The sequence below is a fragment of the Osmerus mordax genome, chromosome 3 (genome assembly GCF_038355195.1).
Source record: "Osmerus mordax isolate fOsmMor3 chromosome 3, fOsmMor3.pri, whole genome shotgun sequence".
Lineage (NCBI taxonomy): Eukaryota > Metazoa > Chordata > Actinopteri > Osmeriformes > Osmeridae > Osmerus > Osmerus mordax.
In genome coordinates, this window is record NC_090052.1 from 21,020,525 (window position 1) to 21,033,069 (window position 12,545).

The 12,545-nt window shown below is 50.6% G+C and overlaps 1 protein-coding gene across 7 annotated transcripts in view; it reads left to right on the forward strand.

Annotated features, from left to right (window-relative positions):
- arhgap23a (Rho GTPase activating protein 23a) overlaps positions 1-12,304 on the forward strand; it is a 28,826-nt gene extending 16,522 nt beyond the window's left edge. For 4 of the 7 annotated variants that reach the window (XM_067232432.1, XM_067232433.1, XM_067232438.1 and 1 more), the window contains 17 exons: positions 1,984-2,139; positions 2,760-2,871; positions 2,989-3,028; positions 3,137-3,274; positions 3,541-3,846; positions 4,058-4,119; positions 4,226-4,341; positions 4,464-4,582; positions 4,710-4,862; positions 5,003-5,081; positions 5,215-5,288; positions 5,416-5,505; positions 5,741-5,866; positions 5,999-6,040; positions 6,185-6,278; positions 7,615-7,646; positions 7,751-12,304. In XM_067232432.1, coding sequence (XP_067088533.1) covers positions 1,984-2,139; positions 2,760-2,871; positions 2,989-3,028; positions 3,137-3,274; positions 3,541-3,846; positions 4,058-4,119; positions 4,226-4,341; positions 4,464-4,582; positions 4,710-4,862; positions 5,003-5,081; positions 5,215-5,288; positions 5,416-5,505; positions 5,741-5,866; positions 5,999-6,040; positions 6,185-6,278; positions 7,615-7,646; positions 7,751-9,208 — 3,197 coding nt within the window. In that variant the 3' untranslated portion in view covers positions 9,209-12,304. The remainder of the gene's footprint in view (positions 1-1,983; positions 2,140-2,759; positions 2,872-2,988; positions 3,029-3,136; positions 3,275-3,540; positions 3,847-4,057; positions 4,120-4,225; positions 4,342-4,463; positions 4,583-4,709; positions 4,863-5,002; positions 5,082-5,214; positions 5,289-5,415; positions 5,506-5,740; positions 5,867-5,998; positions 6,041-6,184; positions 6,279-7,614; positions 7,647-7,750) is intronic. The other 3 variants (XM_067232434.1, XM_067232435.1, XM_067232436.1) reach the window with 3 other exon arrangements.
- The last annotated feature ends 241 nt before the right edge of the window (positions 12,305-12,545 follow it).

Consider the following 12,545-nt stretch of genomic DNA (forward strand, 5'->3'; position numbering starts at 1 on the left):
CTGCCTTCAATGCTGCCTTTGTGCACCACTGGGCAATGAGTGGGCTCTCTACGATTTAGACCCTCCTCGCAACAGACGCTAAAACGGTCAGCAAGAACAGGCCTTGATCTCGCCTTCTCAGTCTTGCCCTCCTGTCTGTGTCTGTCTCGGTCTGAGGCCTAGGTGTCTCACAGAGAGAAAGTGAAGTGTCTGTGAGCGTGCTGGCCCGGGCTGTTGGAGGATATAGCTGTCCCTGGCAGGTCTGTCTGGAGCCTGTGAGCTCACGCTCTGGCCTCTTTTGGCTCTGTTAATGATGGCCTTTGTTAAACCCACAGCACTGCTATTTCTGGGCCACGCTGTAAACAGGCAGATTCCACATCCTAGATTGGGAATGTTTCCGCCTCTATCCCCTCTCCTACTCCTTCTGCCGGCCCGGCCGCGCTCGTGAGAACGGAGCCGAGAGAGAGACGAGAGAGAGGAGAAAGGACACTTTGAGAGAAAGAGACTAACAAAAGAGAAATGGAGAGAACGGCCAAGCAGAGAGGAGCAGAGGAAGTCCGTGGTGTCTGAGGGGGGGGGGGATGCATGGTCTGACTCAGAGAGGTAAGCCACCTGATGGAAAGGAAGAGGAGAAAGGGAGACTTGCTCGGAGATACTCAAACACTGTTCTGTTGAATGAAGAGAGTTTTATTGCAAGAGCGAATGCAGGTCTCTAGGGTATGTTTGAGTGAAGCTTTAAACCTTTGACTCACGTCGGGACCTGTGACTGAGGCAAGCAAGGCTGTGCTGCCCTCTGTTGTCTTGTGAAAAAGCAGACAAGGCTGTAGGGATGTAGCCTTGGTTACTGCCTGCTCTAGAGCCACTGTTCAAAATGACAGGACATTGTCTGCTCTCTCTATATGCAAATGCTGGGCTGGTCTCAACCAGTATGTGTGTGTGTGTGTCCTTGTCTATTGTTCAGAAGTTTCACATCCTTTTGTTATTGATAATCAAGGTTGACCTTTCTGCAGTTGTTTTTTATTTGGTTGACCACTTTATTGTCGAAACGTTCTCTCTTATTAGGCAAAAAAGCGTGTCATTCTTTGTTAAATATTTATATATTTATTTTAGGTATTGATATATACATAATGCTCATCCCAGAAACGCCTTCACTTCTGTTAAAGAACTGAAACCATGTGTCATTACCTGTTGAAAAGCCTTTCTGCTTTCTATATGAAGAGCGTTCTCATGGACACAGAAGAGACAGGTATTGAATCAGAGATCGTCTAAACTTTATTATTAATTTTGCCTTATTTGCCTTTTTCTGATCTTTGTTACATTACATTTAGTCATTTAGCAGACGCTCTTATCCAGAGTGACTTACAGTAAGTACAGGGACATTCCCCCCGAGGCAAGTAGGGTGAAGTGCCTTGCCCAAGGACACAACGTCATTTGGTTGGCACAGCCGGGAATCTTACCAGCAACCTTCTGATTACTAGCCCGATTCCCTAACCGCTCAGCCATCTGACTACTTTGTTCCCTCGGCTACAGCTCTGTCCGTGCAATGCTTCTGTGTGGTTTGATGACTGTTTTGTTCGATAATACAGCTTTTCTTCTACAAACAGTAGCTTCTTGTTGTACCGTGCCCGTGATTCAGTACATTACTATACAGGAAGCCTCAGACACAGGAAATGTCCTCAACTTTGAGTCCATGTGAATGTGGGTTTGAGAGAGATGTGAAAAAGCTGTGTCTTCTCATCTATTCATGGGGAACACTAGCTTTGTGCATCTGTCTTCTGTGGTAATCCAGTGGTACCTCATCAATCGCCCCCCTCACCCCCTTAAAACCTCGCTCCTTGACTTCCACCCCTCCCTCTTCATCTAACCCTTCCCCCTCTTCCCCCACCCTGACCTTTCCGTCTTTGCCTCCCTATTGACTCCCTTTACCTACCCCCTCTCCTGACTCCTTCCCCATCCCTCCCCATCCCTCCCCCTCCCTCCCTCCCTCCGTCCGTCCTCCAACAGACGAGCCGACGAGCCCCAGCGCTGACCTGCGTGCCCGCCACGTGCCCGCCTCCTCCGTGGTGTCCAGCGGCATGAGTTCAGCGCCCGCCGGCGTCACCAGCCCCGCCTCCCCCACATTCACCTTCCCCCTCACAAGGCTCTTCTCACACGACTGCAGTGAGTGACCCCCCCCCCGTCCCCATCCCTCCCACCCAGGGCCAGCCCCGGCCCTCTTGCATGCAGCCATGCCAGAATCCTCCTCCAGTGTCTCTGGTGCCCCGTTCAGATGTCAGGTATGCCCTCTGTCTGCTTCTCAGACAGACAGCTATAACCCCCAACAGTACCCCGTCTCTCAATGTATTTGTTTTTTTATTGCATGGTCTGGTTAATTGCATGCCTGTTTAAAAGTAAGGATACGGCCTACCTTGTGTAGAGAGTATCTAGTGTCATTTGGGTGGTTTTGGACGAGTGCATGGACGACTCTAGCCAAACCCCTCAAAACCTGCGTGACAGTCCGTCCTCAGACAGACAGACTGGTCACACCTGCATGACTGTCGTGAGCAAAGTGACCCGGGGGTGAATTACCATCACCCACCCCTGCCAACCTCCACCTCCACCATCCAACCACCACCCTCACCTCTTCCTCCCTAACCCCCTCCCCCCTCCCCTCCCCTGCTACTAACCCAACACCCCCTAACATCCACTCTAGTGACTGGCATTACATCTCCATTTTCTATTTCTCTTTCGCTCTCTTTCTCCGTCTACCTCTCTTGCTCGTTCGTTCTCTCGCTGAGCAGGCAGTATTAAATCCAGTCGCCGTTCCTCCTATCTTCTAGCCGTCACCACGGAACGCTCCAAGTCATGTGACGAAGGACTGAACAGCTTCAGAGAGGAAGGACGGGTGTTCTCGTGAGTACCGGGGGGGGGGGGGGGTGGAGAGAGACATCACAATGACACGCGTGTTAATTCACAAGTATTTATGATAATGATTTATTCACTATTTAATTAATCGATTGTGTCCTGTAGGAGGCTACCAAAGAGAGTGAAGAGTTTCTTCGCGGATGGGGTGAGTGTTCCGTCTGATAACGTGAGCTGTATCGCTGCATAGACGACAGGACGTGCTGTGGATCTGAGAGCTCCGTCTAATGTCAGGGTGTGTGTGTGTGTTTTTCAGTCTCTGGACAGCCTGGGGGCAGCGGAGGAGGCACGCTCCAAACGTCACTCCACCTCGGAGTTGGGCAGCATCAGCTACAGTGACGTGCGGAGGGAGGGCTGGCTGCACTACAAGCAGATCCTCACCGAGAAGGGCAAGGTAGGAGGAGGAACCGGCAGGGGGGAGGAGGGGTAGGAGGGGAGGAGAAGTGTGGAGGAGCAGGAGGAATCGAATCACCTCGATCAATCTTCTTACTCTGTCCCTCTCTGATATGACTGTGTCTGTTTCTCTCTCTCTCTCTCAAACCCTCTCTCTCTCTCTCTTTCTAACCCTCGCTCTTTCTCTCTAATCTGCCCTCTCTCTCTTTCTAAACCTCCTTTTCTTACTAATCCTCTGTGTCTCTCTCTCGCGCTCGCGCGTTACAGAAGGTGGGCAGCGGCATGCGTCCCTGGAAGAGGGTCTTCTCGGTGCTGCGCTCCCATTCGCTGTTCCTTTACAAGGACAAGCGGGAGGCGGTCCTGCGCGGGGCCACCCTCGGCGGGGCCGAGGACGAGCAGCCAATCAGCATCCGGGGCTGCCTGGTGGACATCGCATACAGCGAGACCAAGCGCAAGCACGCCCTGCGCCTGACCACGCAGGACTTCTGCGAGTACCTGCTGCAGGCGGAGGACCGAGAGGACATGCTGGACTGGATCAAGGTCATCAGGGAGAACAGCAAGACCGACAACGAGGTCAGGCCAAACCTCCCGGCGCCCAGCCTCCATCTCAGCGACACCTCTAGCCTAGCACCTAGCCTAGCACCTAGCCTAGCACCTAGCCTAGCACCTAGCCTAGCACCTAGCCTAGCACCTAGCCTAGCACCTAGCCTAGCACCTAGCCTAGCAGTATTACGACGCTAGCGCGTGAACCCAGCTGATTCCTCCGTGTGTTTGTTTGTTTCAGGAGCTCGGCTTCTCCAGACAGGCACTGATCAGTAAGAAGCTGAATGACTACAGGAAACATAGGTGAGGCACGCGAGACCCACGCAGCGGACAGGGGAAAATGGCCCCTGGTTGCGTTTGGTACGATCTGCGAGGTTTGCTTGATGCGTTCCTCTGTCTCCCCCTGCAGTCCAACAGGCAGCAAACCCGACTCTTCCCCGAGGGTACCCCGCATGAAGCCTCCCTTCCTGGCCAAGATGGAGACGGCAGCAGGCGCGCCACGCTCACCCAAATCTGAGGGCAAAGGTCAGTGTGTGACGAACAGGGACCCAACCAGGGTATTAAGTCTCAAACCATTACCACGGTAACAGTCTGATCTGGCCATCAGTCCTGAGTGTGTGTCCTTCTGTCTGTCTGGCTTTCCACAGATGAGAGCAGCCCCCCTAAATCTCCCTGGGGGATAAACATCATGAAGAAGACCAAGAAGTCTGGGCCCAAGGCCTTCGGGGTGAGGTTAGAGGACTGCCAGCCAGCTGTCAAAAACAAGGTCTGTGAAACCCTCCACCCTGCCCTCATATTAAACGCCGTCTTGCTGACAGAGGCTAGAGTCTACAGTGTACTGCACAGTAGTGTGTCTGTGTGTGTGACTTATCTGTGTGTTTTGGTTTTCTCAGTTCATCCCTATGATTGTGGAGATCTGCTGTGGGTTGGTGGAGGACATGGGTCTGGAGTACACAGGCATCTACAGGGTCCCAGGGAACAACGCCATGGTGTCCAGCCTGCAGGACCAGCTCAACAAGGGGCTTGACATCAACCCTGCAGAGGAGGTGATACAGCTGCGTTAGGAAAACAGAGACACATACATGGACATAAACAAACACATCAACACAAACACACACAGAGGATCTATGTCTTTAAAAAAGTCTCAATCAGAAGGTAACTTTGCCTCCAACCTCTGTCTGAACAGAAATGGCAGGACCTGAATGTGGTCAGCAGCTTGCTCAAGTCCTTCTTCCGGAAGCTTCCAGAGCCTCTCTTCACGGACGGTCAGTTTGTTGTCGGCATGACAACAAGACAATCGGCATGACAACATGACAATCTCAAGTCAAAGTTGTGACCAAGATAGACCAAACCATAACTTTTCGATTGTCAACAGTATAATTTCTTATGTCTACACAGACAAGTATAATGACTTCATCGAGGCCAACCGGATGGAAAATACAGGAGACAGGTTGAAAACCATGAAGAAATTGGTATGTGTAGCGTGCGTGCGTCCCTCTGGACAGTATAACCCGTTGGTTGACATTTAACATGCCAGGGTTTGGCAGGTTTCACTCCAGCCAGCTGTTCAGTTGTTGACCTGCCGTCTTCCTCCCCCAGATACGCGACCTGCCAGACTACTACTACCACACTCTCAAGTTCTTAGTCGGCCATCTGAAGACTGTAGCTGACAGCGCAGACAAGAACAAGGTATGGAATGCTGTGTGTGTGTGACTCAGTACGTGTGAGCATCTGTAGGTATTCGCTCAGGGGGAGAGGGGGGGGTGGGGGTAGGGAGGGGGGGGGCTGGGTGGGGATGGGGGAAAGGGAGGGGGGAAAAGGGAGGGGGGGTCCTCTGTGGTCCCCTGTGGTCCCCTGTGGTTCCCTGTGGTTTTCTGTGGTTCCCTGTGGTTCTGAGCTGACTGAGGTGTCACTGTGTGTGCAGATGGAGCCTCGCAACCTGGCTCTGGTCTTTGGTCCCACGCTGGTGAGGACGTCTGAGGACAACATGACGGACATGGTCACGCACATGCCTGACCGCTACAAGATCGTAGAGACGCTTATCCAACACGTGAGTCCCTCTTGCCACGCGCGTGTGCACACACACACACACACACACACACACACACACACACACACCTGCATCCACACTAACCTTCCCTTATCCAATATGAATCTTGTTTCCTTTCCTTATCTGCTCCAGCATGCCTGGTTTTTCAGCGAAGAGGTGGACAAGGATGAGAAGGTATGTCTCGCTGTCTGTGACACATGGCTACTGATAACGGGCCTCAAACAGCTGGGGAGTAGATTGTATATCTTGCCTGCGGGGTATGACAAGACATTGGGCTATGTGGTGCACATATTCAACTCCCTGTGTGGCTGCTTTCAGACACCAGTTGACACAGAGGACCTGCAGCCGGCCCCCAACATCGACCACCTGCTCTCCAACATCGGCAGAACAGGTCTGCTGGGGGAGGCCTCAGGTGAGCTCGGCCCCGCCTCTGCCCCACATGCACCAATCACAACCTGCATCCTGACAATGACAGCCTGTGCAAGCCAATCCGTGTCCTTGCTGTGATGTAATTGTTCTGGCCTCACACTTATTGACAGCGACACAGTTTAAACTGTAGGCTGGATTGAAATCGGTGTGATGGAAACACGAACGTTGTTTCCACTTCTGATTTCATGATTATTCTTCTGCATGTCTCTCCTCTATGCTGACTTTATTCTCTTCCTTATCACTTATCTTTCCCTTGTTTCTCTGTACATCTCTGCTTCCCTCTTTTAGCTGAGCCTGGGGAGCTGCCACTGCGGTAGGATGAGATATCCCCTGGCAACGTGTGTGTGTGTGTGTGTGTGTGTGCGTCAGGGGGACATGTGCACATTTGTTTAAGCGTACGCCTTTCGGGTGTGTTCGTGTCTCTGCGGCCCGCGGATGCTTCCCCCCCCCGCTCCCTCTCAGTGTCAGATTGACTAAAGCAGCTCCCAGCTCCCAGTCTAACAGATGCTTTGACGGATGACTGATTTCCTTTGACTCCGTGGAGTGCTGGTGAAGCTGTCGTTGCGTGAGACTCTGTCACTGAGAGAGAGCCCTCCACAGTGGTCTGTCTGCCCCCACCTGCTCCACTCATCCTCTATGGAACCTGTCATCCACTGCTCAGGCTGTGTGTGTGTGTGTGTGTGTGTGTGTGTGAGAGTTTGTGAGTCTCTCTCTCTCTCTATGTTTGTCTAATTATATATGATATAGACTAAATGAAAGAGAGAGAATGATTCCCAGAGCATCTTGTGTATAAGGTTATTGAAGACTTGACCCTGTCTCTTTTTCTGCCTTGTCTCCTACCAATGCTTATTTCACTGGGTATGTCATCAGTGTTTGCCATGATGTCATCAGTGTTTTCCCATGATGTCATCAGTGTGTGCTGTTGATTCCTTAATGCTGTTTTTCCCCACCTTTGCCTAAGACCCTGATCACATGCCATTCACTGTGATTTCCACCGTGACAATCAGGGGTTGTACCACACTCTCCTCTCTGTGTTGATGGTGTGTGAACGGTGTCTGTCCACGGGGGGGTAGGTGAAGGTTAGTTAGTGGGCATGGAGACTTGTCTGCACAACTGTAAAGCTGTAAAAACAAACCCAACGGCTTAAGCCCCTCAAAACAGTCAACATTACAAACAATAGTTGTTGTATGACCAGCTCCGTCCTCTAAAACCAGCCCCCAACCTCCCCCCCCCCCCCCCCCCCCCCCACTGCCCTGCTGTTTAAATGTCCTCGCAGTGGACATGTGTGTCTGATGTCTCACTGCCCTCTCTCTTTGCAGACTCAACCAACAGTGACTCAGTTAAATCCAAGGTAAGTCCTCCTGAGGAGAAATCAACACGGTGAAGCACAGTGGCCGTCATTTGGACCGGCCGTTGTGAGTTTGCAGTTCGTGACCTTCGTTTTCCCTCTCTCAGGGGTCGTGGGGGACGAAGCGGGATCTCACTGCCAAGGACTTCCTGACCCTGTCCATCATGTCTGCAGTGACCGGACGCAAGCGCAGGAAAGGCCACAACGGCCGCCCCCTGGGGAGCAGCACGGACGATGACTCTGAGCATGAGCCAATCAAAGCCAGTCACCTGGGGGAGGAGGGGATAGAAGAGGCGGAAGTAGTAAGAGGAGATATAGCTCCTCGAGCAGTGGGAGAGGAGGATGAGGAGGAGGAAGAGGAGGAAGAGGAGGAGGAGGAAGATAGAGCGAGAGGGAAGGAGGAGGTAGAGAACGAGTCGGTGGCTCCCAGCATGCCTTGCGGTGAGAAGGTAGAGACAGGGCAGCCGGTGATACTGCTCCCTGAGGAAGAGGAGGTGAGGGCAGGGGTCAAAGGTCGGCCCTGGGGGCCGGAGGACGCGCGCTCCATCGTCTCCGGCTACTCCACCCTCTCCACCCTGGGGCGGAGCCTGGTGTCGGAGGGGCGCGGCGACGACGCCGACGACGAGCGGAGCGAGCTCGTGAGTGAGACGGACAACGAGAGTGGCTTCGCGTCGCGCTCCCTCACCCAGGAGAGACCTGAGAAACACCCGCCGGCAGCCACCCAATCACAGCCCCCCGCAGCCCCGCGCAGCTTCCTGTACGCACACTGCAAACCCCCTGCGGTCGCCCCCCCGACCCAGCCCGTCACCCCCACACCCTCCACACACACTCATACCCCGGGGGAGAGGAGCGATGGAGGGGCGCGGTCCAGCACCCCCTCCTCCTCCTCTTTCTCCTCCTCCTCCACCACCCACAGGCTGCACCCCCGGCCCTCGTTCAACTCCCACAAGCTGATCCAGTGTGACACGCTAGCCAGGAAAAAAAGCAAGGGGGAGAAGGCCAAGGCTCGCTCCCTGGACCTGTTCGAGCTGGCTGGGCCTTTGGCTGAGAGGGAGGGGGCCGGGACAGGAACGCCGGGGCCCCAGGGGGGGCCGAGTCAGTCCTCCAGAACCAACCCATCCTCAGGTAGCAGTCAGGAGAGCCTGCGTCCAGTCCGGCCCAAGGCAGCCCTACCACCCAGCGAGGCTGCTTCCTTCACGCCCGGCGGCCAGGGCCTGTGCCAGGGACGGGGCTCCCTGGCAGACCAGGTGAGGGCGCGCCTCCTGGGCTCGGCCGACGACCTGCGCAGCGTGGGGCTCAGGAAGCCGCTCTCTCCAGAGACTCGCAGGAAGAGGAGGGCGTGGCGCAGACACACTGTGGTGGTCTCTCCCACAGAGACAGGTGATAAGAGACACCCTCTAGCCACCAGCGAGTTCCCCCTGTCCCCTGCCACTCCTAACCAGGCCAAAGCGCAGGGCGCTCCTAGAGACCCCCAAGGACACGAGCTGGGGGAGCCTCTGGCCCTCGGCCAGGAGCCTGCAGCCGCACGCCGTGCCCCCGCCTCCAGATTCCACCAGTACCTATAGCAGGGAGGAACCAGAAGGCCTGGCCCGACCATCCCCCTCTCACCTGAGCCTTCCTGGTCCCTGGCCTGAGGCTGAGGCTGCTGTCTCAGGAGGGGTGGGTCAGAGACCCTGGCTCCAGGTCGGGGGGCTGTCGACAAGAAGAGCCACGTTCAGGCACTGTGGGCCCTGTCACAGGACTGAGAACAGCCTCTGATCTCGTGTCAAGACCCCTTTCTGTCTGATCAGCTCCATTTGCATGGCAATGGGCATTCCAGTTATGCCAAAGCTTCTTTTTTTTTTTCTGTGTGTTTTATAGATAATACAATGGGTCACATAGAGACACAGACAGACCTCATCACATATGTTACAGTCAAGAGCTCTTACGTCATGTTTTAATGGATACTCTGGTCTGGCCTGATTTGGCTCATTTCCTGTTAGACAGAGGAAGTGGGCTGTCCCATCACTGTATCCAGAGAGAGGCCTGTCAAACCAAACCTTCCTAGGGTTGCTTGTGACAGGCTCTAGACAGCTACATGCTTCGTTTCCACGGTGATGACTAGGCTTAAAACCACATTGTGCTCAAAAAGACACACACTTTTGCAATATGCAAGATTCTGAAATAGTACATCATAATTTAGAAAGGCGAAATGTAACATCGTGTAAGTTTTGCGACATCTCAGAGTTGTGTGAGGTGATTTAGCAAATCGTTGCATATTATACATACTGATACACACACACACACACAGTGGTCTGTAACTTGGCTCTCACTGTTAATATGTTCATCTGTTTGTCTAGATGTGCGTGTTTGTCTGACAATGCCCGTGATAGCGTCTGCGTGTGCTGGTGTTTAAACTATTTTGTAACATTTGTACAAAGCCTTGTTAAGTTAACCTTGTAAATATATATATACATATATATATATTGCATTATTGTGTTTGTTTTTACTTTTTCAGTTTCTTTTTTATGGTTTACAAAAGTGCACCCCAAAAGTGCACTATCATTTCTTTCAAGAGTACTTGAAATGTTTCCCTTAATATATGCTTTTTGTTTTATATACAGTATATATTATATATATTTTTTGTATGAAAATACTAAGTACTTTTATTGTGGTTCAGCCTCGCTGGTGTAACTGTTAAAAAGAAACAAGATCAAACTTAAACACAACTACAAACCTGTTCCTTGTTTCCTCTTAGAATTTCCCCTATGACTAATTTCTCTACTATGCAGACATCCAACATCTCCCGCCACAAGGTCAGGTGGCTGAGTGGTGAGGGAATCGGGCTAGTAATCCAAAGGTTGCCAGTTCGATTCCCGGTCATGCCAACTGACGTTGTGTCCTTGGGCAAGGCACTTCACCCTACTTGCCTCGGGGAGATGTCCCTGTACTTACTGTAAGTCGCTCTGGATAAGAGCGTCTGCTAAATGACTAAATGTAAGGTGTAAATCAATAGCTCTCTTCTCCCTGTGGCCTCTAGATGGCATCCAGCCTTTGGAGTAGGCCATCTGCTCTACATAGTAGCCTACCATTCCACTTCGCTTGTAAACTACCCTGCTCCCCAAGGCATTTCTTTGGTACCTTTCCATGGTGTTAACCACGCTCACTTTGCCTTGTTTGAGAGCAAATAAGGTTTCATGGTTGTGGTTCATTTCTACATATGAAAAGCAGATGTTTATGAGATTGGATTGAATGCATGTTTTCCCTGATTATTCTGTCCCTTTACAGATCAAGGTATTCAGTAAACTGGAAGACAAACATATGTTATTTGCAATTCTAAATATGCTATACAGTTTCAGAAAAAGGCTATTCTCTCTTCTATTCCATATTGCTTGGTTTTTAGTAGAACATATATACGTGTGTATATGAACATGAACTTTTTCAAATAACTTTTCTCACTAGATGAGCTGTTCCAATTGGACTACGTATTGGTAGTCAACTTAACTTTCTGGAGGAATAATTTGGTTAAATTTGTGAAGAGTAGAAACAGTGCTCTACAGCATGTTAAGAATAGTTGGCAGTGCCATGTTGTTGTATAATACTTTTCTTAAGGATAGAATCAAAGGAAGAGGGGTATTTCAGCCACAGAAATAACACACAAATCAAACTTAAAAGTTGGTTTCTGACTGTTAGGTACTTGGAAGTCTGATCTCGTGTTGTGGTCATGTGGTCAGGTTCCTTCAGCCCATCAACAAGCCGAAACCATTTCGCAGTTGAAAGGTTGCTTTTATTTCTGCATCGATTTCTCCTCACCTAAGACAGTAGTTTGACCAAACCATTTCATTTAACTTCATTGTAGTCTGATTACCTCAAGTTTTACCTTACAAGTGCCTGATTTCTGGAATATGTTTGTGTTCTGCCCTGCCATGGTCAGTCTGCTCTCTCTGTCCTCCCTTAAACTCTCTCTGTTCCAGTTTCAAAGTCTCTCACTCATTTCATTGCTGTCCTAACATCTAACCCAAAGATGTGTATATTTCATACAAGCATACTTTGAGGGTCTATTAAAAGCACACTCTTGCCAAGGACATGTCTATGCACTCTTTGCCTTTAATAGGCATTAACAACGAGTAACTGGTGCTGCGAGGAGAAAGAAAGCATTGATCTCTCACTTGCTTTTCTTACAAAGAGGTCTTCTCTTTTGCCTGCAGTGTTTTCTGTGATTATGGTACACCTATGGATCCCTCCTCATAGGTAACATTAGGCAACACCTGGAGAGGAGACAATGGTACCATTCATCTGCATCTGATTACCTTTGATGAACTGTTTGAACTGAAACTGTCAGTCTAAGTGAGAGACAAGGTTGAGCTGGAGCTAGCTGCCCATGCCTTTATCAAGAGGACAAATACATTAAGACTCAGACACCAATTAATGTATCTTAGCTGTCCGATTCTTGAAATGTGACTTACCTGATATGTTTTGTTTTTATGTCTAATAATCTAGTGTACATATTGTCTGTATATGTAACATATTGTATTGTGTACATTTTGAATTGCTTTAAGTAAAGTATCTAATAAGAAAATTGCCTTACTAAAGGTTATTCATCTAAGACTACTTTGTTTAATGAGTCTGTGCTTGAAAGCAAAGTGATATGGTGTAAATAAACAGAACCGTTTAAGATTTTGTGCTGCTGTAAACGTTGTGTGTATTGGCAGTTCATGGCTGAATAATGTGGGTTATGTTTTAATGCAAAGTACATCTTAGTCAAAATGTCTGCTCCGAAGCAGTTGTAAAACAATGGATGGCGCCCTCTAGAGGCTGGGGATGAATACAATCACATCCGACAGTAAGATTCGAGTCTGAGGAGGCGTTTAAATCCGGGGATCTGAGTTAGCCAGAGACTTGATACTGCATTGATTCGAATTC